Source organism: Ornithodoros turicata, chromosome 1 (genome assembly GCF_037126465.1).
Source record: "Ornithodoros turicata isolate Travis chromosome 1, ASM3712646v1, whole genome shotgun sequence".
In the NCBI taxonomy this organism is placed as follows: Eukaryota; Metazoa; Arthropoda; class Arachnida; order Ixodida; family Argasidae; genus Ornithodoros; species Ornithodoros turicata.
The window spans coordinates 21,749,186-21,776,074 of record NC_088201.1 but is presented as its reverse complement, the minus strand read 5'-3'; the positions used below and the strand labels follow the sequence as shown (position 1 = coordinate 21,776,074).

Genomic DNA, 26,889 nt, shown 5'->3' with positions numbered 1-26,889 from the left:
TACGGAGTCACTGATGACAAAGTAGTTTTACAGCAGCTCTTGCCACATGCTGACAGGTTCACAGAGTGACAACTGATAAAGGCTGGCAAACTGATAAGTTTACTTACTAGTAATGAAATGATGTACAAGGTCTCATACTCTCATTGGGAATAAGCGCGAAAACGTGCTGCCTGTTAAGCACCTGCCGGTTAGGAAAACGGGACTGGTGAGGAGTTGCTAATAAGTATAACTGCCATCTCTAGAAATGAGCTATTGATAAGTTACACTAATAACTGCTTGTTGGTCGGCATGTTCCAGTACTTGACCCTGACTAGAGTCACTGGCGGATCCAAGGAGGAGCGGTTGTGCGATCCCCCCCCCCCCCCAAAAAAAAAAAAAACTGTAGGGTACACATTAGTTTTCTTCCTCTCTTCTCCCAAATTACACGCTTCAACAATGAAACCACCCCCAAAGCCAGAATCTGGATCTGCCCGGACCAAAGTATGAGACCTTATTTATCATTTCCTTATTGCTTTGTAACACTAACAGTCTGCCAGCTTATCAGTCGCTGTCACTATGGGAACCTTCATGTCCATCAGTCAGGAACTACTTATCAGTTGATATGACCATCTCATCTATGACCCCAATGATCTTGTGTGTAGTTATCTGTGAACAGTCAAAATGTCCCCATTGCTCCGTTTTATCATTATAAATCCTTATCAGTTAACTTATCAGCGACCAACTAGTAAGTCCCTATGAGTAAACAAGTTTTCACCAGTTATCAGCAACTAACGTTATCATTGTGAATATGGAGATACTAGCTGATATGAAATGCTGATAAGGTCACTTCTGCTGACCCAATCAACAGCGATTCATATAACCTGACATTTGGCATGAGAGTTTGAATCTATCAACTGATAAGGTATTGATGACTCGCAAAAAGTACCTGAGGCTAGATACTTTGCACGAATTGGCGATAGATATTCAGTGAGCTCTCATCTAACCAATCACCTGTCAGTTATCTGACAACATTACTGGTTTCCTTTATGGCTAATTATCATATAGTAGGTAGCTCCTTATCAGCAACCGGAATCAGTGGCGTAGCCAGACCTCCAAGGAAGGGGGGACTCGATACGAAAACTACATACACTGAAATTAGAAGTACTCTCTCATGAAAAAGTGTACACAGTATTTCCCCATATGGGAGATTACAATGGTGTTGTCCTCTCCTGTAGCACTCAAGCATATGGGCATTGTTAATGGTTAAACAAATTTTTGCTTGCAAAACAAATATATGCCCATTGTACCAATATTTCAAGCAATCTTCAAAGTCTTGCTGTGGATTTTTTGTTACAGGGTCCTCTTTTCAAATGAATGGCAAAACTACTAGATACGCTCGTATACCTAAAATATATACTTCGTGTTTCTGCATATTTGCATTTGCCTTTCCACACCATTACAGGTGCCAGATTTTGTTTGTTTTCCAGACATCAGTTAGAGTTTGCATTTAAGTTTGCATTTTATAGGTTAGAGGAGAACGGTAGGGGTCGTAAGGTGGCAAAATATTCAGAGTCAGTTTGCAGCTTTGCTGTTGGTCAAAAACAAGTTCAGTAGAAAAATTATTGAGCACAGTGCCTCCTCCATGGAGGGGATGTTGAGCAGCCAGTTAGTATGCACCACCACCATGAACAACAAGAGAACTACAACTGGACATTTTGGGAAGATTGAGCAGGTTATGCTCTTTTATTCCACTTGGTTTGACAGAAACCAAGTCTTGTTCAAAACACACCGACGATGTATCTATACAGCATGAGCAAAACAGAAATGATGATCTGAATAAATCCAAAACATTTGCACAAGAGGACTTTCCACTTGTTTCCCGTTTTCAATATGACTAAAATAACACTTCTGATACAGAAACGTGGGTGTGAGCATAAATACACATGCATTTATCTGCTTCAAACTTTGTATACAGCCATGAAACGTGGTCCAAATGCTGTCCACTGTGTCAAAAATTTCACACTTTCAGTGTAGAGATGGTCACACGATGGGATAAGTCTAACTTGTGTCTGGCTTTGGGCTCACCCAAACTGAAAAGTGAACCCTCCTGGAAAGCCAAAGCCACTCTGTGGGCCAGACTGAAAGCTATTTCCCCCAGGAAAGAAACCTCCGGGGCCACCAAAGAACGCTTGGAAGACGTGAGGGTCAACTTCTGCAGTGAAAATGAAAACATTAATAAGCCCCAACAAAAAATAAGTTAAAGCAGAAAAATTTCCAACGAACCTGAGCCCATACCGTCGCTGTCATCCAGGTCAAAGCCATTGTCGTAACGTGTCCTTTTCTTGGGGTCAGAAAGGATATTATAGGCTTCTCCAAGTTCTTTGAACTTTTTTTCTTGCTCCCGCTTCATGTCATCGGACGCATTAGAGTGTCGATCTGTAGCAGTCCATTAGACTTCTTTAGGTTCTTTAACTCCCTTAGAATCATTACAATTCTGTAGGAATTCTAACCCTCGAACTAAAATGTGAACGCAGAGCTCTCGCAGCTAAAAATGGAATCACTCCTCAAAAACATCACAGCTCTAGAAAATTCTAGTATGCCTCGCCACCTAATACCTCTGTCAGATGGACTAATTTAGTGTCACTTTCAGAGTGACACTTGCACTTGGTGTCATTTGTGTGCTGTCACACGACATCTTGCAGTGACACTCAGCAGAAAGTGCACTAACTATTTAGTCAGTTCCCCAAACTCACTTCACTTCTCTTCGGCTGACAAAGTGTGTAGCCTCGACGGCAGGCTTTGCGGCACAGGTAAAAATATTGAGAAAAAGCGAGGGGTCCCGACACCACAATATTTTTAAACCAGTATTTTCAATGGTGTGTTTATTTTATTTAAGTACATTGTGAGCTGGTGGAAAAAAGTCATTACTCTCGTTAACAGCCTAAGAGAACATCGCGGTCTTGGCGATCTGCCGGCGGCCATTTTTGTTGTGGCACATGTTTGAGGCCAATTTCTTTAATGTTGGAAGATTAACAGAAGGTGTTTCTAAATCAAAGAAAACGTTCTGAGGAAGGTATTGTGGCGCACGCCTAAAAATTTCGATGCCGTTTATTCTTATTTATCGTAATTGCCATCACTACGTAAGTGACACTTAAGCCGTGTAGCAAGCACATAGCGAAAGTGACATTCGCTGGTTGGAGTTCACTACACGAAAGTGACCCTAAATCATCCCATGTGACAGGGGTATAAAATGGTGCTTCCCTCTAGGTACACCAAGACCTACCGCACGCTACCATGCTTAACTTAAGTGCTCAACTACCCCAATTCACAGCAGTCACACAACACACGTCCTTCAGTGTGTTGTGTCATTCTGTGCCCTGCCTCTTGGTTTGTCTATCATAGATTCATAGTATTCCTAGTTATTCTTGATTCTGTGACTGATATAGAATTGGGGAGATTTGGTTGAAAATACTTCATGTAGGGTATACAACTTGTGCATTTCTTATGCCCTTACCAGGGTGATGAAGCAATGCTCGCTTTCTGTAGGCCTTCTTAATGTCATCCTCTGTTGCATTCTTTGGAACACCAAGTACTTTGTAATAGTCTTTCCTTTTGCTTTTTTTGAGCTCTAGTTTGGCTTGGTCCAGCAGCTTTTTGTTTTCTGCGCAGGAAGAAGAAATTGCACACACACGCACACAACATCCAGCACAGGGCACATACCTCGACTGCGGTCTTTCCGGAAGATATGCTCATAATCGCGTACTGCTTCCTCATACATTTCCAAATCTGTATAGCTGAAAACCACAATACCTGCAGTTAGTTATGCTTTGTCAAATGCTCGACATGCATGATCTGATAACTAGGAAAAAATACCCTGTTCAACACCATTTCCATCAAAGGTAGGATAAAACTTATTCCAGCTCTAATATACTATTTTAAATATACTACACATCAAACACAAATGCTCACCATTTAGCACGACGCATATATGCCTTGATATAGTTTTCATCTAGTTTTATTGCTGCTGTGCAGTCATCAACGGCTTGGTTGAGTTTGTTGATCTGCAAAGTGAATCTACAATCAATAATGAACTCCGGCACACCACATTCCCTTGTAAGAAAATGGCAGTATTTGACCATTAAAACAATTTTCTACTGTGTTTGCAGAAACACTACCCTGTTGTAATCTCCCAGAGGCTTCATGGTTGGTCATCGAATGTTAGGGAATGCACATAACGAAATCCTTACGTGTCTTTACTCGCACAGCTATGATGAGGAAGCTACACGAGGGAGTTGCGCTACTTTTACCATTTATACTGCGAAGAAAAAAAAAAAGGTATGAATTCAGGCTTCATTAAAAGAATCCACAATGTGTGGTTTCCAGTGACGATTTAGAGAATAGTTGTGCGTGGTGTGGGTCTGTATGTGAGGGGGGGATTCCTTGGGCTCACATTGTTTGAGAACCCCTGACGTATGATATTTCACCCATCACTGAATCGGAGGCAAACAGCATTGGATTATTGTAAGAGTGGATTACCTGCCATGTGAAAGCAAAGCTACATATTACACACACCTTTGAGCAAGCAGTTGCACGGTTGCAATACAGCTTAGCATTTGTAAGCTTGTTGTTGGGATCAATGGCAAGTGCTGCTGTGTAGATATCATAGGCTGCCTGATACTTCCCATTCTTGAAAGCCTCATTTCCCTCTTCCTTCTTCGCTTTAAGCATCCTAGCTTTCTGTGAACATGCAAGGCAGACAACTAAAAATCAAAATAGCAAACATGTTGGGTTAATAAATGCCTCAGATTATCCACTACCACTTATTTGCTTGTATGTACAGGGTGTTCCATAAGAGGATGTCATTAAATTCCCAAAAATAGGTTTTACTTCAGAAAATTACAAAACCACTTGGAACACACTCATACAGAGTTTGCATTCGTGTCACGCATTAATTAAGCTAATTAAGCTAAGGCCATAACACACTATTCCAATCAAAATCACAAGGCTTTTCACAGGATTTCCATAGCCTTGACTAACTTGACAGCGAAAAATCTGTCACTGGGCGAAGCGCTCTCGCTGATATTTACGTTTGCTGAACTGTTGGCTCTGTCCAAATACCCTGCCTCCTGTGCAAGAAGAAAACAAACCACACAGCAACCACACATTTCAGCCTTATCAATGTGTCTGTCGTCAGTTGCCAGCCACTTATAATGATGGGATGTGCTATAAGGCCCTCGATTGGAATAAAACTGTGTTGCTCTTTCCACTTCACCTCAATAAGGGTGGAGCCAACAGTTCCACAAACGCAAATTTCACCGAGCATGATTCGCCCAGCGACGGATGTTGAGCTGTCAAATTTTGTTTATAAACCTTGTGAAAAAACCTGTGATTATGACTGGAATAGTGTGCTATGGCCATAGGCTTCTGAATTAACGAAAAATGTGACCTTTGCTTGGCTAATTTGGGAGTTCAATTAACCAAATTAGCTTAATGCGTAATACGAATGCGAACGGCCTCAATCTGTATCAAAAGTCTCTAAGTATTCCAAGTAGTTTCATAATTTTCTGAAGTAAAACCTATTTTACAAATATAATGACATCCTCTTGTGGAACACCCTGTATACTGAAACCCAGCATGGCTATACGAACCCTATAACAAGCAAGAGCTTTGGAGTGGTCTGGTGCTAGTCGTAACACTTGTTGAAAATGCTGAAATGCCTTATCAATGTTGTCCTCGTAGTACAAACAAATCCCACGAACATACATTGCATCTGCATTGGTTGGCTCCAACCGCATCATGTCACTGCAACACAAAGTTATTAAAACTCTAACAATGAAAACGAAATGCACTGCATGATGCCACATGTGTACTAAAAGAGCTTGGCATCATGCATCAGACAGAAGAGAGACACACAACAGTAAAACAGTTGATCGAGAGAAAGAGCTAATGTCACTTACTTAGCAATTTCACGAGCTTCTGACACTCGATTCAGGAAAGCCAGGCACTCTGCTTTGACCAGCTTGAACTTGGTGCAAGCTACAGCCTGTTGCAATGCACGATCCATACAATAGACCACCTGCGTAAGAATAACTTTTTTTATATACTGTACCTCACGGAATCAATAAACAAGCTACAAGATAAAAACAAGCTTACCTTTCTATAGTCTTGCTTTTCATAAGCTTTATCTCCTTCCGTAATAAAATGTTGCAGAATTTCTATGGTTTTAAGCTAGAAAGAGAAGTAGTGAATTGCTCTTTGTTTTCCATTTTGCATAAGCCCCCACAAAAAAGTGAAGTCCAACAATATTGTCATGCTATGAAGAAGCACACCTAGGGCTGATCTGTCACCTGGAATTACCTCACCAACTCTAGTCAAGAAACTGCAAATTCGCATGGGATACACATATCACTAATGCCTTCTTACCGCAAGCTCACTCAAAATAACATTCACTATTTAAGCTAATGAAATGAACGAGTGAAATAAAAGTAATAATTAACTAAAAAAGATTACGTCAAATACCTCACCCGGCACATTTCCATTTGAATTGCATTTCCGGGAACACTATGTTTCGTTTTTTTTTTACTCCGCGTTAGCGCCGCCGAGCAACTGTGGCTATGAGTGGCATACAGACGTGGACAGATGGAGAAAGGGCAGTAGGAACGAGGGGAGGATGGGGGGAGCACTATGTACTTCAAACGTTTACAACAGGGATTACTGTCAACTAACCTCTTTAGGCAATGCACTGTTCGTTGGGTCCAACTCTTTTACTCTCTGTATGCTGCGTGTGGCTGCGCTGGGATCACCCAGTGCCACATGGCATTTTGCCTCTCGTAAATGGCCCTTCACAAAATTCGGGTCTAACCGCACTGCCTTCTGAGAATCTTCCAGGGCTGGACGGTAGCTGCTTGTCATCATGTAGCATGCTGCTCTATTTGCATAATAGGCTGCACTCTCTGGAGAAAGCCCTACATAGGATTTAGAAGACATTGCAAATCCTGTTAACCTCAGATATATATACAGGGTGTCCCAGAAAACATGTCATTAAATTACAATAAAACAACCATGCCACCTAGAATCACACGGTCAACAGCATTTGTTCTTACTAGGTTTTTGCCACCTCCTGATGTGAATAGCATCTAAGTTTTATTATGTAACTTTTTACAAAATGAACTGGGAAATTTGCCAAGTACAGGTCGCTCTTTACCCACCTATGTGAAGCGTGTGCCGAATTTAATCAAGTTCATGATACTTGGCACGGATATTGAGAAGCTATCCCATCGGAAAAATAGCCGAACATTGTGTGTCCTGAAGCGCTCACAGCAAAGTGCTTGACCACTTTTTGCACACCCTCGCTCTCAGTCAGACGAAAGGAGGTTGCTAAACCCAGCCCACACAGAAATAGTAGCAAAAGTGAGCCAAAACCTGCCGTAAATGAATGTTTTTATTTTCTTGCTTCGGTACCAGATAAGACAGGCATGGCTTATCGAATTCGGCTTCTGTTGGGATCATGCCTTCCCTCTCCCCATTTCAAGAACTCACTTCCCTACTATCCCTTCGTGGGCTGGGCAGCAACCTCCTGTCATCGGACTGAGAGCAAGGGTGTGCAAAAACTGGTCAAGTGCTTTGCTGTAAGCGCTCCGAAATGCACCATGCTCGACTATTTTTTCCGATGGGATAGCATGCCAACATCCATGTCAATTATCATGAACTCGGCACGAGCTTTACATTGGCAGGGTAAAAAAGCGACCTTTTGCTTGGCAAATTTCAGAGTTCAGTTCGTCGAAACTGATATAATAAAACTTAAGATAGATGACATTCACATCAGGAGGCGGCAAAATCTTAGTAAGAACAACTGCCATTGACAGTGTGATTCTAGGTGGCGTAGTTTTTTTAATTATAATTTAATGACACGTTCTCTGGGACACACTCTATATACCGGGTGCTGCACGAAGGTTCCCCAGCTGAATAATTCATAAACAGGTGGCATTATCGAAAAGCTTTCTTTTCAGAGATCATCACTAAGACATCGGCCAAGGACTGAGCAGTGAGCAGCTCATTTGCCCCATACGCTCATTAATTAAATGCAACTCCGAACTTTTAAACTTTACTTCAGACGCTTTCGGAACCTCTGCTTTACCAATCGGGACCTTCAGAGAAAAATGTTCCAGGAAAAATCCTGCGTTGACAGTTAGTGATTTTTAGAGTCATTAATTGGTTTCAGTTTACATATTTCCTGTGTGGAGCAGTGTACTAATGGGCTCTTTGGCTCAGCTATCCAGCTGCCAATTACGTCTTCATCCATCTGGATCACACACAGGAGTGACAGAAGATGAGGAACAGACACAAGAGATGCCTCAGAGCATTCGTCATCATCACGATAAAGACATGCTATGCAGCTGTTCCTTATCTTCCGTCACCCCCGTGCCGTAGGTTCTGATCACAAAACAGAGGTTCCGAAAGTGTCCGAAAGTAAAATTTAAAAGTTAGGAGCTTTATTTAATTAACGAGCGTATGCAAATGAGCCGCTCACTGCTCAGTTCTTGGCCAATGTCTTAGGGATGATGACTAAGAAGAAAGCTTTTCGACGGCACCACATGTTTACGAATTATTCAGCCAGGTGACCTTCGTTTAACACCCTGCATATATAGGCGCACAAAAAGAGGGAAGAAGAAGCAAGTACTGCATTACCAATGGCTTCAGTGTACAGCCTTAGGGCCTCTTCATATTTCTTCTGTTTGTACAATTCATTACCCTCTTCCTTTTTGGCTTCTGCAAGCCTGCATAGACAAATGTGCATATCATTATGTGCATGCATTGAGGCGTCAATGTTACTACTACAGCTTTGCTCCACACAGATGTAGAATCTATGAAAGCCAGCACAACAGTGGGAAGACTGACGAGAGCGGTAGCAGTGTCACACAGAGTGACTTTCATTAGGTGTCATGGGTGTAGCATAACGGTCATCGGCATGATCGTCAGACATGCACCGTCCGGGACTTTGTGGCACATTTAAGGAAGCACGAGCACTGTGATTCTGATTCGACTGTACATAGTACACGACCTGTGTTTGGGACTACTGTTGTCTCTTAATACCTGCTCGGTACACGACAATGGGATCGCAGCAAAATCACTGCTGGAAAATGCTGCCTGTCTAGCTTTTTCACAATAAAATTCTCATGTCATATATGTTTACAAGATCTTCTGAAACACTAATGTCTCTCTGTCTCTCAAACTCTAACTGAACATAGTATAACATAACCAAGGTGTTATGTCCTGCACCTCTCTCAGTTACACTCAGCTTTGCTGCTGTGCTTGGGGGCAGGGTTCTGATGCAGACAAGGTTCTGATAGAAAGCACTGTTTTGTGGTACCTTTTGTCTGGCCACACCCAAGTTTCTGTTTTGCTTACAGACTGGTACTACTGCAGAATGTGTGTTCTCTTTAATGCGCTTTCAGTGTAACACAGCAGGCCATACATCCAAGGGGTATGTGGCTAAACGTAATTGGTAATAGCCATGTCATAGACATGCCGTGATAGAACACATGCCAAGACATTCTTTGCATGTTATGCAGTCAACAAGGAACACAAACTGAACCACTACAGATGCTCTATCAGTGTGTTATATGTGACATGCAGTGAGAAAGAAAATTATATTATGCATTATGTTGGCCTGAATTAGCAGCAGCATAGCAGTTACTTGCTTTCAAATAAATACAAGCAAAAAATCGAATACGACAGCATTATGCAAGCAACAAACGGATAAAACAGCATAGACGCAGGCAACATAGTTCATGATGAGGAAAGCCTGGGCTTGTGTGAACGAGAGAATGGAAAACACAGCCGCAGCTTCAACGAACAAGTTTATAAAACAGAAAAACACAAGATATAAAGAAGCCTGCAGGGAAAACATGGAGGACAAAGAAAACCAAGTACAAAGGAATGCACAGCGAATCGCAAAGTACAGGTAAAGTTGACAACCATCAAAGGGGTGCCTCAAGGACGGGTTAATCATGACCGATATTTTGCTTATGCAATCTCTGACGACTCAATCACAAATACTTTTCTAAAGTTTACATTTTCTTGTTATTGGTTGTCAGTCAGTGACAGATGTTCCCCCCAAAGCATTTCACAATTTTGAAAAACTTTGAACAGCACTGCTAGGTTGGAATCTGGAGATTATGATTCTTCCTGCATCCCCACCAAATGTTATCCATTTTTAAAAAGAAGTTCTACACCATGCGTGCCAGGGATGGCTTTTAACTTATTTGAAAATATATGAAAATATGGTACAAGATTACATTTCAAATCTTGGGAGAACAGTTGGAAAACTAGCTTACCACTTACTAACAATATTTTAGTATTCTGACCTAATCAGTCTCTTGATCTGCCTACAGAAAGCATCAGTGACCACATGACTACTAAAGAGGCACTAAATAGGTAACACTTTTTTTTTTAGTTTTTGTTACACTGCAGTACTTCACCCTGGTGAAAGCTTTCGAACAATTATTGGCAGTGAAACTTACCGAATGCCAGCAAACCAACAAAACAAATCATTACAAGTACCTCGCTGCTGTAGTAAATTACTTTTTGGTAACTTTTAACTCAACTCATTACTTCTGAGTTCCAGCCATTGCAGGCCATTGTTTTAACCTTTCTTGCTCTCATCTGCGCATTTTGAGCTATATGTTCATGTCGTATCTAACACCTGCAGGCATAAGTGCAGCAAATTATCTTTGTCTGTGCTAAACTAATTGCTAGAATTATATAACTAAACATGAGATGGCAAAAATTGTTCCATATTACAATTTGCTAGACGGCAACTTGTTTGTTGGAACAAAAAATGTTTGGCACATATAATGTAGGCATTATTCTGCTTTTTTCACACCTTTGTGGTAGAATAGTCACATTCTGTTGCCTCATGAGGTCAACAATAGTTTGTGCTGTAACAGAACTGATGCATTTCAAGTGCCACACTGGCTTAAGTACAGTGGCAATAACCTGAGTCCTTGTGCATTCCCACTGGCTATTTCGCAGATGACAAGAGACTACCTAAGCTTACTATGCCACAGTTTTAAACACTAGTGTAATTTCCCGTAGAGGTTTTCTGGAAAATATTTCATTTCTCGAGGCAGGTGCATGTTTACATTCTCTGTCGTTTCCATTGCATTGCAACTTGTCTGTTCTTGATGCAACACTGCGAGTACCTCTACGGCATGTATTCACATTTAATTTCTTTGTCTTGAGTCCTGACAAAGGTGGAGCCTCCACCACAACATTGAGATAATTGTAAATTTCTCATAACAGTTTTTGAGTAGTTACTTTTAGTTCGAGTAGTTAGTACACACATTTTAAATTAATACTCCATCTGTTATCCACATCTCATTTGTTTTGTGGACTCGCCATAATCTTCGTAGACACGCAATCTACACACAATCTGAAAAGTGTGGAGTTACCTGACCTCAAGCGCAATATTGCATAAATAAAATGCAAAATGTGACCATGCCTGCTTAAAGGGGTTTCATCCAAAATTATGACAGATAATGTTAAAAACAGTTATTTGCATCAATGCCCATCTGCATGCCATGCTTCACAACAAGAGACGTAATAAACGCCTAGAAAATGGGTACCGCGAATGTCAAAACTCCTCAGATGGTGGCATGTCGGTGAGCAGCTTCGCCAGTGACGGGTTGTCAGAGAGAACCAACAGGTACAGCAGGCTATGCACGTCTAGCATCAGAGGGCATCGGAGCTCGACCAATGCCACTTAGACACGGAAGCCCTGCTTAATGCTACTTAGCCATTTTTTCATTGTAACATCTTCCTCCTTCGTGCGCGGACATATAAAGTCAGGATTGTCAGCAAATCGCTGCAGATGATTTCAGGCTTTCTCTGGCTGCCCATGCGGCTGATGGCGGCTCGTCGCCATAGCTAAGCCCGCCAAAGAACGGTTGTGATTGGAGTCACAGTGTTGAATCTCGTCAACTACGACACATAGGTAGTTATGACACATAGAATACTTTTTGAGTGACACAATCAAGCAAATCTGTCCAAGTGTCACAACCTATTTAAGGTGATGTCCGGCCCAGTAAACCATGAGACATCCTGTGGAGATCCTGTTTTTTTATTCATTACAGAATTTTTATAAAAAAGCTAGCAGAGCCAAATACACGCTGTTTTAGCAGGTGAGTTATACGGCCAGGCAAACATCCTGTAGGACAGTGTATGTAACTACTGGACGACTAAGTAGCTAAAATTCATTAACTAACTTATTTGGAGTGATGGAGCAGATTGAAGTAGGCGCTAATCTGTTGGCCAGTTAGACCGCTATCAGACTCAGATAAGTTGAAGGTCGTGTCTTTTCTGAGCTCGAAAGGCGTGCAGTTCTGGTTTTGGCTGATTTGCACAGCGAAATTTGACAAGTTATATCTCAAAGTATGTTCGCTTCACAGGGCACGTTCACAGGACGTGTGGATTTGAATAATGACTGATTCCAATTCTGCTATCTCACATTTCCCAGAAAACATCTAATTAATCAGTTAATGAATTTTCGCTAATTAGTCGTCCAGTAGTTGCATACGCTGTCCTAGAGGATGTTTGCCTGGCCGTATAACCCACCTGCTAAAATGCCATCTATATTTTGCTCTGCCGTTTTTAATGAAAATTCTGTAATGAATAAAAAAAAAACTGTATATTGCTTGCCTCACGAGTTTCCGCGAATTCTGGAGTCCTGTTCGCTACTGAGTCAAAAGGGTGAAGCTCCTAAGTTTAATTCAAGTATGTACACAAAAAACACTGAAGAAATGGCTTTGAGCATAATTATCTCATCATCATGATCACGTCTGTTTTTTACTGCTATCGGTTTGAGACAATCAGTTGGTCCAATGAAAGACTAACTTCCACAGAGCTACACGATCCCGTGTTTCTCTCTCTCTCTCGCAATGAATGCTCCACGTAACATGTCCGTTCCCCCTGAAATCGGCCCAGGACGCATACAAATCCCCCTGTCCCTCACTCCTTCCTGCTGTCCTCTCGCCACCTGTCCACGTCTGTACGCCGCTCATAGCCACAGTTGCTTCGCGGCGCTAACATGGAATTTAAAAACGAAACACGGAAGGACAGACAAAAAATTTAAAAAATCATCAGATCCTCATTTACTTTGGTTGTCCTGCCGTGCCTCTCAGTTTTCTCTATCTTGCCTGCACTCTTTCCCTCGTTTCACTTCGAAAGTGTTTTCAAAAAGTGGTAACACTTCGGAACCAGTGTCAAGCAATTCGCAGCACGGGTACCAGTAGTCCAGAGATTTTTCCAAGCAACCCTACCCTGTCCAATACACCTGCTTTAAAAAAAAACGAAAAGACAGCAGATATACATGTCACACCTCCTTGGGATCTTCAGCAAATCCCTGTTCCAAAGTGGGAACACAATCCTTGTTTCACAACACAAACTGGCCCCAACTGGAGACAAAAATTTCGGTTCACATACGCTTACAAAATAAGTTGCATACCAAATTGCTGTACAAGGGGAATTTGGTACTATAAAGCGTTTTGGAAAAGAAGCAGGGTGTCAGCACTAGCAAGTTGGATACATGGCTTGTCCATGCAGATTTAGTGACCAACCAATGCATACCACGACTACCTAATGATAAACCGTGATTGCACGTCGCGAGACAACTGTGATCAGCATAGTACCAAAACTCTGGATTAAATTATTCACGTAATCTCCACCAGCATATCATAACCCTAAATTGACATATCAATGCTGATAATATGAACACAAGAACCAGCACCCGCCAAGACCTGGGCTGACGTAAGAGAAGGAACCTTCCATCTCAAATGTAACTTATCAGTCACCCACCTGTGGCTTATCTTCGCTAGGCCGACTTTCTGAATGGCAAGCGTACTAAACCAAGCTGGAGGCCGGCAAACAAGGGATGTCATAGAGTCCGACAAAACCATAGCGATCTTTGTGCTGCCGCCGTTGTGGACCACTACTATGCTGCACGTAACGTCACACAAAGGGGAACTACAGAGCTGCAATTCCGGAACACAACCAGCAAAGAGAAAGTACACCGGCCGCCCCGCTGTGCGCGATCAAGAACGGCAGGACCACGTGACAGCGAGGACAGCCAATCGAGCAGCCCACTCGGCTAACGCCTCCGCACATTTTGAAGTAACGAAAACAAATCACAAAGGAAAAATGCGGGGCGATCAGGGTGATGACATGCCGCTCCATGAATCAACGTGCAGTGAAGCTGAACTCGAGTAGCAGCAAAGACAAAAGGTTAACCACCGCAGAAGGTTCACAATCTGACGACGGATTCTTGGCATCCCGTGCGAGAAGTATGGACGTTAAAAGCGTTTGAAAAGATCGCTCGTCGTACCAGTGATCAGTGGTGTGCCAAATGAAATGTTTTGGGGAGTCGGTGACCTTCAAAGGCGGCTAATTTTTGATTCAGAGATGCTCAGTATACGCAAAAGAAGAATGTACGTTACAATGTCTCGGAAAGATAGGACACATGCTTAGCAGACATGCTGTCCCTATAATTTGTTAGGAGTGTCCAAGCACGAACCACACATTTCACTTCACGAAACTTACTGGTTGCCGTTGAATGCGTCGACGGTCATGCTGAGCACTAGTCTGCAGAAACCCTACTGTTAAAATACAGTCTGCGTGTGCCAACGATGAACGCACTTTATTACAGCGAACTCGCTCCCTTTTGACAGCACCTAAACGATGTTTCGATTCAACACACAAGCACCTGCAGACGAGCTTTGCTTCTATGAAGGCTTTTATACAACGATGAAAAATGTCCAACACTTTAAACTTTGAAGTGCATCCACTCTCCAGTGCATCATCCATAATCAGTCTCTCTCTCAAAACGAAACAACGACATTATCTGGCCTTTGATATTATCGCGACGGCTGACAGGCCGATCACCCCAGTCGCGTCCAGGGCTGTCAACTATGTTGGGAGGGACGTTCCCCCCATGCATACGCTACTGACGCAAACAATGAACCCCAGACACGACAACATTCCACTGAAGGCGCTAGCGTCAAATAGCGCCTTCTACAACTCCGACGGCATTTTGAAGAAGTCTAGTCAGTGGACCCCCGACAAGGAACTGAAAGAAGAAGCAGACGAGGAGCAACAGCCTGGCAGGCCTGCCTACGCATGACGGCGGTTGCTTTGCTGTTGCAGAAAGACTCGTTTGCGTCATGCACCGCACGAATGGCCTTTCCCAAAGCACGTCAGGAAAAGATGTACACTGCCGTCGACACCTCAAACCATTCTCCCATTTTCGTGACGTAGCTCCGATAAGCGCCCGACTGGCGGGAACGAGGATAAAATTCATAAATTTCATGTCTCTAGAACAGTTGACTAAAACGGAAACTTGGGTAGTTGGTACATAGGTACATACCATCAACAACCAGCGCCAAAACACAGCACAAAGAGTACAGTAGAGAGACAGTACAAATCAGCGTTGTGTTGTCGTGTTTCCCTTTGCACTGTGTTTTGGCGCTGGTTGTCGACTGGAGCAAGAAAAGTTGACAAGATAGATTACATGGAGACAGATTGCTGCGACAACGTCTTCCATCCCCCGCATGAAAAGCAAAGGAAAACGAGAGCGGTTCCACTTGAGCGTCGAAAAATGACCACCAGATGGCTTTATTTCCAGACCTTTTTCCTCGCGCTATAGCTGTCTCGATTTTTGTTCTGAAAACAGTAATGCTTCCAGTGACCCCAAGGTATTCGATGTTTTCATTGGGCCAATCTTCTACCTTCGATAATTAAAGGGTTAACTAACGAAAGTTAATTAATGCATGGACACAGAAGCTTGTTAAGGTGGGCCTTGTACATCGCCATTGCTTAAAACTGGGGGGAAACAAGTGAATTTTCTATTTTTAAGAATTACTTCTATAGTTACGGTGGGGACCCTGTATATTTTGTCGCAGTACTGCTCCGAACGCCGCAAAATCTGGCGACAAAGTCGCTAGAACGGCAAACGCTGTACTGGCAAGGAAGATTGGACTAGTAATTATCTGCGGTATTCCTCCGGGATCGCTTTGCGCCAGTCCAGGGGCCTATCTTACGCAGGTCTACGGAGCAGGGGTGGGCAGTAATAGTAATACTTAGTATTATAATACTATTACGGTAATAATTTTGGCTATTTGTATTATGTATTATAATGCTCATTTTTGAAATGTATCTGTATCTGTAATACACAAAATCCCAGATGTCATATGTCCGACCTGCTGAGTGTCACTGGTGCATTTCATCAGTAATTTTTGGTGTTCCACAAGCATTCAGACACAAACAAGGCCCTATTATTCCCCTGCCCCAATTATGCCAAAGGGAGTGACCTCGGAGGTAAGGGGCTGTACGAGGCTTCCCCGTATTCCTTCCAGTTCAGCGTCCGTAAGGATGAGTCATCCCATTGCAAGGCCTTCGTTGTATGGAAGGGTGCGTCGTGCGTCCAGTCCAGTCACCTCTGTACGCGGTTGCACTATGGACAGTCACACATTTTTGGACGGCCCACATTTAACCGTCCAGACTGAACGAAATCAAGACTCTGCCACACTGAGAGCAAGCTGTGCATGTAGTCGAGTTTATCAGCGCTATCTCATTGAATTCGTAAACGCCGTGCACTATGGATGACTACCCCCTTGACAACATGCTAAAAATGTAAGTATACCTGAAATAAAACGTGAGTGGAGAATGGCTGCACGTCTCGATAAGTAATGCACCAACTGTATATATTTCTGCTTTTCTTTTCTCCCCAAGTTATGTATCAATGTACTACTCGTATTACTCGTGTAATACACAGAATTATTAGTATTATGTATTATACTACCTCAGGATCAAAGTATTATGTATTAGTAATACAAAATATGAGTATTACTACCCATCCCCACTACGGAGGAGCTGTAATCTAGCTTTTGTTGCTAGGTGTTCGCTCTAGTGCTTCGGTCAGAGTCTTGTATGCGACTGGGACTATCCTTGACTTTGCTGACCAAGAGCGAGGGAGGCTCCGCCCCCAAATGGCGCGCCAATAGGAGGACTCGGGAGGCGGAGCGCTGCGGCCTCTGCTCTTGCCTAATAGATGGCGCATCGGTAGCGCTCGGCTCGGGATATGTGAGCCGCTGTCGTCTGCTTCTTCCGGTAGAGCTACGAACTTGGAGCCTCTGCTCTCGCGTAAGAGATGGCGCAACATTGGTGCTCGGTAAGGGCACGTGTGGTCGCCCTAATTTTGAGCCTCGACCTTGAGACTGGCCAGTAACCTAAATTCCGATGACGCGGCGATAGCAAACCATAGTGCGTAGTTCTGACGATTATGCTCCATGGATGTGTCATTACATTACCAAATTTGTGGTCAGTTCAACGTTTCGCTCCGCTCTTTTGCGTAAACATTGTCTCAGCTCATGAAAAATGAAAGAAATATTTGTTCTACTCCTCTCACTGAAATAAATCATTTAAAATAATTGTACTGTGTGTTTCTTTTTTATTTTTGTAAGTAGTTACGCAAGTATGTAAAAAGGAAAGAAATGTAGCTGCTTGTTCTACTCATCGCACTGAAATAAATCATTTACAATTGTACTGTTTGTGAGTCTTTTTCTTTCTTTTTGTTAGTAGTTACGCAAGTATACTGCGTAGTTTTGACGATTATGCTTCATGGATGTGTCATTACATTACCAAATTTTTTGTCCAGTTCGACGTTTCGCTCCGCTCTTATGCGTGAACATTGCCTCAGCTCATGAAAAAGGAAATAAATGTTGCTGCTTTTGTCCTACTCCTCGCACTGAAATAAATCATTTAAAATAATTGTACTGTGTGTCTCTTTTTTTTTTGTAAGTAGTTACGGCAGAAAATAATTGTACTGTGTGTGTATGTGTTTTGTTTTTGTAAGTACAGAAGTACGTAAAAAGGAAGGAAATGTTGTTGATTGTTCTACTTTTTGCACTGAAATAAATCATTTGAAATAATTGTACTGTGTGTGTCTTTTTCGTTTTGTAAGTAGTTACGGAAGAAACTGTTTCGTTTTTGTAAGGGATTCCGGGACATTTGGACGAAGGCCATTTGATCGAACACCGTTTGATCGAAACGGCAGCGGTCATGAAACAGAACACACAGACAACGTGAGAAGATTAAGAAGCAATTCCCCAAGGCCCTGATACCTTCTGCATATTTCCTGCAGATATGTTGGAAAAACGCAGCGAACCACATGTCTTACGTTAGCGTGGGCGTAGGAAAAAATTGTCCCAGATTACGGAGCATTTTACCAAATGAAATGTTTGGGCGTACTTTTAGCAATACGCTGAGACAGTATCAGCCACGAAGACATGAGAGTGGAGCTAAACGTCTAATTTTACTTTCCAAGCTCCTGCAAACGCAGTTTCAGCAAATGCAAATAAATAGCGAAAAAAAAAAAAGGCACATCATCGGATCGGCTTCTGGATGCGAAAAAGTGGATTAGGATGAGGAATGTGCTTATGGGCGAGCGGATGGCACAGAGTGAAATATTCTTTGGGATAACAGCACTTAGAACTGAAGCTTTCTTTTGTTGTTTTCTTCTTTTTTGTTTCATCAACGCTCCACGCGAACGAATAAAAGAATCGATCAAACGACCGCTGCCGTCTCGATCAAACGGTGTTTGATCAAATGCCTTTCGACCAAATGTCCCGCGTTCGATCAAACAGCTTTCGACCAAACGACGTTCGATCAAATGTCCCGGAACCGTAGAACTAAAGTAGCAACATTTCTTTCCTTTTTCATGAGCTGAGGCAATGTTCACGCATAAGAGCGGAACGAAACGTCGAACTGGCCAAAAAAATTGGTAATGTAATGACACATCCATGAAGCATAATCGTCAAAACTACGCAGTATACTTGTGTAACTACTTACAAAAAGAAAAAAAGAAACACACAGTACAATTATTTCAAATGATTTATTTCAGTGCGAGGAGTAGAACAAGCATGTACATTTCTTTCCTTTTTACATACTTGCATAACTACTTACAAAAATAAAAAAGAAACACACAGTACAATTATTTTAAATGATTTATTTCAGTGAGAGGAGTAGAACAAATATTTCTTTCATTTTTCATGGGCTGAGACAATGTTTACGCAAAAGAGCGGAGCGAAACGTCGAACTGACCACAAATTTGATAATGTAATGACACATCCATGAAGCATAATCGTCAGAACTACGCACTATGGTTTGCTATCGCCGCGTCATCGGAATTTAGGTTACTGGCCAGTCTCAAGGTCGAGGCTCAAAATTAGGGCGACCACACGTGCCCTTACCGAGCACCAGTGTTGCGCCATCTCTTACGCGAGAGCAGAGGCTCCAAGTTCGTAGCTCTACCGGAAGAAGCAGACGACAGCGGCTCACATATCCCGAGCCGAGCGCTACCGATGCGCCATCTATTAGGCAAGAGCAGAGGCCGCAGCGCTCCGCCTCCCGAGTCCTCCTATTGGCGCGCCAATTGGGGGCGGAGCGTCCCTCGCTCTTGGTCAGCAAAGTCAAGGATAGTCGCAAAATGCACTGAAAGTCGAGTGCAATAGGGGTGGACGGGTAGGTGAAAGGCCTTGAACGGATTCATGAAAGTACAGAACATTGATAAGACACATACCGTCCACCCCTATTGCACTAGACTTTCAGTACAATGTGCTGCTTGGGAATGTACTGAAGCGTTAGTGCATAGGCGCAGATGGGTTGTCAAGGTTATTTTCCCCGTGGGCGGCTTTGGGAAATGAAGAAACACTGATAAGACGCCTGCAGGCCAGGTCCAGGCGTACAGCAGGAAGAAGTGCTTGATTCGACGTGACGTGTATTGGCGAAACAACAACGGAGGTCATACTGCGCCATGACACTTGGAGATTATTTTTCTTGCCGCTTGTAACGTGAATTCAGTTCTCAAGGTGTTGTGTACGCGTAAGAGAAGCGGAGCAACGTTTGAGTTAGCAAGGAGTGGGGGAGATTACATCTTGGTGCACCGTTTGCCGATACCATGCTCCACTCGACAGCCGCATACGAGGACTGAAGCACTAGAGCGAACACGCAGCAACAAAAGAGTGGTTGCAGCGCTTGAATACCACTGCGTGTGGAGACTCGTAGCGGGTTATGACTAGGGCTGTGCGATAACGTTCGGATTTTTCGAACATCGAAGCAAGTGATTGCATATTCGATTCGAATATGGAATTTCGAGTCAAAGCCGGGTATTTCTTCCAAACCAAATATATTCGTACAGTTCCGAAGCTGCACTCGTAAGCCCAAAAATACAGTCAGAAGAAATGGTATAAAACCAGGTGAGTGCTGCATCGTACGAAGATCCGCATTCACATAGCAGGTAACTACGTATTCGCTTCGGTTGTTCTCACGGCAAACTTCAGGCTCACGCTTCTTACGTTACCTGTTTACATTTCGAATGCGTCTGCAGTTGGACTTCGTACTCTAGCGGTTATTCAGTCCGTGTTCCGCAACGGAGTCAAAAAGCACAGTACTAGGGCCCGGTTTCACCAACGCCGATTAACACTTGAACCGAGATCAACGGTCCCTTAACTTGAATTTAACGCTTAACTGTGCTTCACAAAAGGGAGTTATTGTTACTGAAACATTCATCACGTCACCAACTAACGTTTGCAAAAAAGAATTGAGCAAGTTTTAGCAACGCTTGATCTCGGTTCAAAGTTAACGAGCGTTGGTGCAACCGAGCCTACGACAGATGAACATGCGCCGGGCTGGCCCGTGGCATCTCGCAGCTTTTGACCACGGGCAAGCCTGGGTCCTACTTTATTCGTCTTCGCTACAGCCACGAACAGAAATCGAATTAACACTAAAAAATCTCATTCAACGAATACTCTCATACCCCAGTACCGCTGACGACGCCATTTCGCAACCCGGAGAAAACGCAGTAAGCACAACAGAGGGTTTCAGTCCATCGCAAGCAGGCTGTGAAAGCGATACAATAAAGGAAGTTGTCGGTTCAAAGATCAACAACGTGCTAGTCACTTAATCGTGTCTTTGAAGCCTTTATCGTGAGCACCTTCCGATCGAAGAGCGAAAGGAGCTTCGGCACAACTGGCTATGTACTGCAAGAATCCGTTTGCTCCACAATCTTTGGCGGCGAATAATGCAGCCGCAGCGTGTGAAGATGTCTATGCCAGAATTGATTGATTTTTGATTCCGTGTTAGCGCCCGAAGCAACAGTGGCTACGAGCGGCGTTCAGATAGAGAGAGAACAGCAGAAAGGAGTGGGGGGACAAGGGGTTAGTATGCGCCCTGGGCCGACTTCAGGATGACCTGTGCAGACATTCGCCTGGAAAACCCAGGGAAAACCTCAGATAGCACAGCCAGTGGTAGGCAGGTCCGTGATACGTGGGAGGAACGATTGTTTGGCCGTTCGCGGAGAAAGTTCTAGCGGACTTGGACAATGCCGAACTGGGTAACGCGCCGGCCTAGTCTTTCTATGGTGGGCCTGTGTCGGACTTGGGTCCTTTTTTTTAAGGGTGCTGAGTGGGTCAATGACGATCGTTTTTTTTTTTTTTCTCGTTTCCGCGAGTCCAATACTGCTTCCCTTGTTGGCCACCAGTCGGGCATTTATCAGAGCCAGGACATGTCAAAGGGAGATTGTTACGACAGTACGTACTGAAAATCGAACCAAAGAACTCCGACTGAGGAACGTGCACGACATCTTAAAAGCATCTCGCGAAGAAGAATTCAGTTCGCACTCTTTACCAGTATACCTCATTGGTAATAACTGAAGCCTGAAATGGAGCCTGATACGTAAATGAGCCAGATGAACCTAAGCTCACGGTGACAGACTCCAGCAGTCTTTAATCAAGAAGTGACAAGAACCGAAAACCCGATTCTAATCCCATACACACGGTAGCGCCTACACCCTTTTCTTGGCTCTGTTTCTTGGTTTACTGATTCTTCCAGCAAAAGGTGCCACTCTCAAGAACCGACAACTGAAGCCAATGGTGTTATTGTTCGTGAGCTAACTCTACGAAATGTTGTCCCGTACGACGGCGTTCGCTTCTATTATTATACCATGCACGTTTGTCATTCATGGAATGGAACCGAGGCAGACCTAAAAAAAAAGATGGCGAAATACGGGAACAACTGGAGCAAATCCTAATAGATATCAAAGCAGGTCACAGAGCTACTGCAAACGTGACTCAGTTATCTAGTTTGTGTGCCATTAGTGACGAGCACACTGCTTGAATGGTTTGGAAAAAGACCCATGGCCTGCTGTGCTGTCCATAGGAACGCGGGGAGGAAATATCTATTCAGAGCTGTGAACAGAAGCGCCCCGTGATCCTATTACGCAAATAAAAAGCCGTTCATTGAAGGATTTCAATGATGCTCAAGCGCTTTAAACACATGGCCCGCCACGTGACAAAGGACTCACGCGGAGGCTGTACCGGAGCGCAACCCATCTCTGTCTGAGACGTAACGCACGTCCCCTACCTGAAATGTGCCTAATGATCAAAAGGCGCGATAGGAGACAAGAAGAAAGAGCAGACACTTTCCTGAAGACCTGGCCTCTGGTTACTGAGCATCGAACTCCGGATATCTACGTATGCCACACCAAACTGATGTGCCAAACAGTATTCATCACATTTATTTATGACAAGCGGTGATTGTTACAACAGGAAGGAGGGGGTGTCAATGACTCAACTTTTTTTTTAAGCATCACGTGATTTCTATCAACCATAAAGCATCGAGCTTGAAACATACACAGCCTACCAGGAGCACCTCCGGCGACACCGCATGTAGACTCTGATAAGTGAAACTTTCTCAGAAAAAGAAATCTCAACATCTCTGCAGATCGCAGCGTGCGAGGTGTAGGGGAAGAGAACCGTCAGTCATTTCATACAGGACAAGGACATTCATGCAGCAGCCGTGTACTACCTCGCAAAGTAACTTTCATCCCTGGATCCTGTCCGAAGTGCCACCATGACTCGGCTGACAACGGCATCAGTCGAGAAAAGCCACGAACGGCACACGCGGGTCCTCTCGCTACTGTTTCGGTCCTCACCGTTGCAGACTTGTCGGCGTTCGACCACCAGCGTGGCTATCATTAAATGATGGCGACATCTCCTCACAATGGGCATCACTTGGTCGGCTCGCCACGTTCAAGTGATGCTTACCTACCGTTCACACAGACAAAATCCCTGAACACTACAGTGAGTCACTCTCCCCCTTTCATCTGCTATGCACTTGGTTCCAAAATAAAGAGCTGTCGAGTATTTTTAGATACCATCGAGAAGTTGGCCGCACGGGCACGTCGTTGGCGGTCACTCTCAGCCCCATTTCCTTCTGGCGAGTTGACACATACAAAATACGTTGGGTGGAAAAGCGCACGTAAATAAACACGCGCAGTTTAAAGGGCAGTTCCGACCAGCATGCGCATTTATCAATTAATAAACTAACCTAGCTACTTAACAATGTAGCCGACGTGAGTGATCCACGAAAGGTTGCTTTGGAAGTATTTCTGCCATGCAGATGATGGAATACTGCCACTTACTGAGAACGAACTTCCGTGCTTATCAAGACAAAATGCAATGAGGCCTTTCTCAATATTACAGACATACCACTTCGACAAAAGATAACAGGATTGATATGCCCAGCTATCCTTTCTTTGAGGATAATGAATGGAGACCAAACTAGCAAATGCTTATTCCATCACAATGATCAAACCTCCTCCACCCCTGATAGAGAGTCTGGAGTGCACCCCTGACATTTCTTATGATTTAAAATGCTTCAAGTAAAAGAGGGAAGCAAACCAACATACAAGTGCTAGCCATGAGTGCAGCTTCAGTGATCGGGTGCAAGTGTCAAAGAAAGCAAAATAATTTCCTGAAGCAGGAAGCCCAATATTGTCACAAGAGCATGTTACACTGTCAAAAGGGACAATAATAATTCAAAGCATTACACCAAGAGAAAACCGTAATGATGTAGTTCTTCAAAATGTTGTGGTGTCAAAAGGGACAATAGTAATTCAAAGCATTACACCAAGAGAAAACCATGATGATGTGTGCGAATGTGTGGTGGCACAGTGGTCAATCTATGGATCAATTTTGTGCACCTGAAGGTTCTTATACTGCAATCTCCACACAATGTACACGCTGTTTAACTTCAACCGAGTACAAACTTACAGCATTGTGACCAATGAGTAGGCAACAGCAGTAGGAGCAATGGTAACCATGCTCAAAAATGCCATTTTGCTATTAAAAACCAGTGTATGTCTAGCAGTAGATAATTCTTACTAGCGAGTTAAAGCTCAATATCAAAAAGAGAAAAATTTTACATGCAAGCTATGAACAGACAAGATTCTACAGGGCTTTATTTGGAATCATAAAAATTTTGTTATAAAACAAGGCTGCCATGCTACCCAATAGTTGAGAAAAACAGTTTCATCATCAGGGAAATCACATCAAAGTCTACACGAAGCACAATACTCGGATATGTGCTATCACCAGACGTTTCTATTAGGGATGGGTCAACCAAATCCAAGAATCTTTGAATTCTAGGCAGGGATTCAAGATTCGTGGATCCGAATCCCAGTGCCCAAAACGGTGAATTGAATCTTTCGAATTCACCAACCGCGTTGGTTTGTTTCTTTTTAAAATTGGCACCGCCGGAGTCCAACGAAAGCCTGATTGGCCGACGGGTGTTTTCTTGTTTGTTTGTTTACATTGCTCTGCACTGAAAGAGTTCAAGCAGGAACTCTCACTTCAAGTTTAAAAGTAACATGGTTTTGCTTTTGATTGTTTCTTAGTTTTACGGAAAGAATTCAGACTCCAGAGTTTATGGATTTCCTGTAGTCGATGAACAACATGTTAAATAAATTACATTTAGGAAGAAGTATATGGTTATGTTTCCTCTTGAAGGTGAACTATCATTTAATTTGTTTTTCATCAAACAAAGATATCAAATTCTGCTTCAAAACACTTCTCAGTAGAAGTGTCTTTTCCCCAAAATTTTTTTTAACTCATTTCTTTTTTTAAGGAAGGATTCAAAAGATGGCGAGATTCGTGAATTCGCAGAACCTTCGTTAGGTTCGGAAAATTCTGGATTCGCCCCATCTCTAGTTTCTATACAAAAACGTGTACACGTGTCGTAAAACATTCACCACTCACCATCTCAGTTTTCGTCACTTTGTGTTACCAACGTGTTACTGATGCCCTCATTTATCCAAAGTATATCCAAACAAGTACACCTGGGCTGGGACTATTTGAAGCAGTAATATCGCATAAATGTGAATTCACTCCACACCACACTCGACACCAATGCTTATGACTGGCTGTCAATGCGTAACTTCTAAATAGTCATGACATTAAATTGTAGTTTGCTTGGATATCAACATTTCCCTAATGAACTGTATTTATGGATCTATCGAGGCTCAAACACAGACTTTTTAAATTGCTGGTCTGCGACTTTGTCGCTGTGGTTTTTTCATGCTGGTCAATGACAATGAAGGTCAGGTTCAGTTCTGGCAAAAAAAGATACAAAATTTCTTTGTTTGCTTTTATGAGCTTCTGTAGAGCTTCAGAGTATTGTGTTTGCGTTGCCTTGCTTCACCTCCTTATATTTCAATTCATGTGTTACTCAATTTTTTTCTCAGCAGCTTTACTGTCAAAGGTCGTAATGTAAAAAAATGTATAATCATGTCAGCACTTCACTTGTGTCACTTCATTCTGCTGTATATCATGGAAAAAATCATAGGAGAAGTAAAAACGGGACTGGCTATGGTTTGAACAACTCAAGAACAGAAGTCAGAAACGTAATTCAATGAAAGTATCTACTCGAAAGCAGCGACAAAGTAACATGACCCCTCCGTAGTTCAGTGTCCTGTGCCTCGAAAGGCGCTTGTTCTTTTCCTTGCTGTGGACACGGACTGCTTTGTCACTGGCAACAACACTACAGTAACAAAATGCAGCTAAGTGACCCATCACAAAAGCCTACACGCCAACGGTACATTAACACATACGACAGAGACCTTCAAAACAAGAATTCGCGATGTGCACGGAAACGGACACGAGCGTGTAGTTATCCTAAAGTCCTCATCCAAAATGAAGCTAGAATGCTTTCCTTGATTGCAAACATTGGGTTTGAATTCATATAACAGAATTCCTACACGAATGAAATGTGTACAAAAGTATAGCCATGAAGTCCTCTGAATGAGCTCTAGGTCATTAACATGTAACAAGCAGCATCAGTAAAAATCTCAGTGCAGGAAATTCATCTTAAGATGGGCAAGGGCAAAATACACCGGGGTGCACCTCGGAACATAATCATTCCGAAATCAAACGTGTGTCCACGTGATTATTGCGCAACTTTAATTTGTACGACGGATGTAACATGCGTGAACAAAACAGTGCCTTTTATACCTGTGCTGCTTGAGCACTCGCAAGACTGAGATAAAACGTACGAACGTTCCGTTGATGAGATGAATGCAATACACCTGAAATACGCACGAAAATTTGGAATGCTTCCCGTTCATGTCACAATAGGCTTAATTTAAAACTCGTAACATGTTGTTCAGTCAGTATAGGCCTCGTCATTAATCGCACAGCTTGTCATTTAAACAAAGCATAATTCTTACTTTTCTTGCGAAACGGCTGGGTCGTGCACAATTTCCATGGGAATTTGAGGCTCACACTCGATAAGCGCCATGACCAACACGCAGACAATGCAGGGCGTGAAGGAAGAGGGAGGAGAAAATATCGTGACACCGACTCTACCGCAGCCACCGCAGCCACAAGGCTTAAAAGATAGAGAAAAATACAGAGAGGGAGGAGCACAAGTAGATCAGCGATCAGCCTAGAGACTCAGAAAATGTCCGCTGGGTGCGCAAGTGGGCTAGACCTCTGAGAACCCTCTGGCTACACAACCGGCTACCTG

The 26,889-nt window shown here is 43.1% G+C and overlaps 1 protein-coding gene across 5 annotated transcripts; it reads right to left on the bottom strand.

Annotated features, from left to right (window-relative positions):
• Window positions 1-1,690: 1,690 nt before the first annotated feature.
• On the bottom strand, window positions 1,691-26,732 carry LOC135377620 (dnaJ homolog subfamily C member 7-like). 5 transcript variants are annotated; one of them, XM_064610170.1, is made up of 12 exons: window positions 26,591-26,732; window positions 8,668-8,756; window positions 6,706-6,944; window positions 6,133-6,207; window positions 5,937-6,055; window positions 5,628-5,781; window positions 4,552-4,716; window positions 3,949-4,040; window positions 3,700-3,773; window positions 3,494-3,640; window positions 2,263-2,415; window positions 1,691-2,191 (listed from the first exon to the last, which is right to left on the bottom strand). In XM_064610170.1, the coding sequence occupies exons 1-12, from the start codon at window positions 26,659-26,661 to the stop codon at window positions 2,061-2,063; spliced, it is 1,509 nt and encodes a 502-aa protein (XP_064466240.1). In that variant the 5' UTR covers window positions 26,662-26,732; the 3' UTR covers window positions 1,691-2,060. The 5 variants fall into 5 exon arrangements, with proteins under 5 accessions (XP_064466240.1, XP_064466239.1, XP_064466242.1 ...); XM_064610169.1 differs by lacking the exon at window positions 26,591-26,732 and adding an exon at window positions 22,894-22,955; XM_064610172.1 differs by lacking the exon at window positions 26,591-26,732 and adding an exon at window positions 20,846-20,883.
• Between the last annotated feature and the right edge of the window lie 157 nt (window positions 26,733-26,889).

Bases quoted from the DNA above. Each gene is read 5' to 3' on its own strand.
- LOC135377620 (XM_064610173.1), bottom strand. From the start codon at position 13,934: ATGGTTTTGTCGGACTCTATGACATCCCTTGTTTGCCGGCCTCCAGCT. The intron at 6,208-6,705 runs GTTAGTTGACAG...TTCTCTTTCTAG, and splicing joins ACAGTGCATTGCCTAAAGAG to CTTAAAACCATAGAAATTCT. The intron at 6,056-6,132 runs GTAAGCTTGTTT...ATTCTTACGCAG, and splicing joins AAAAGCAAGACTATAGAAAG to GTGGTCTATTGTATGGATCG.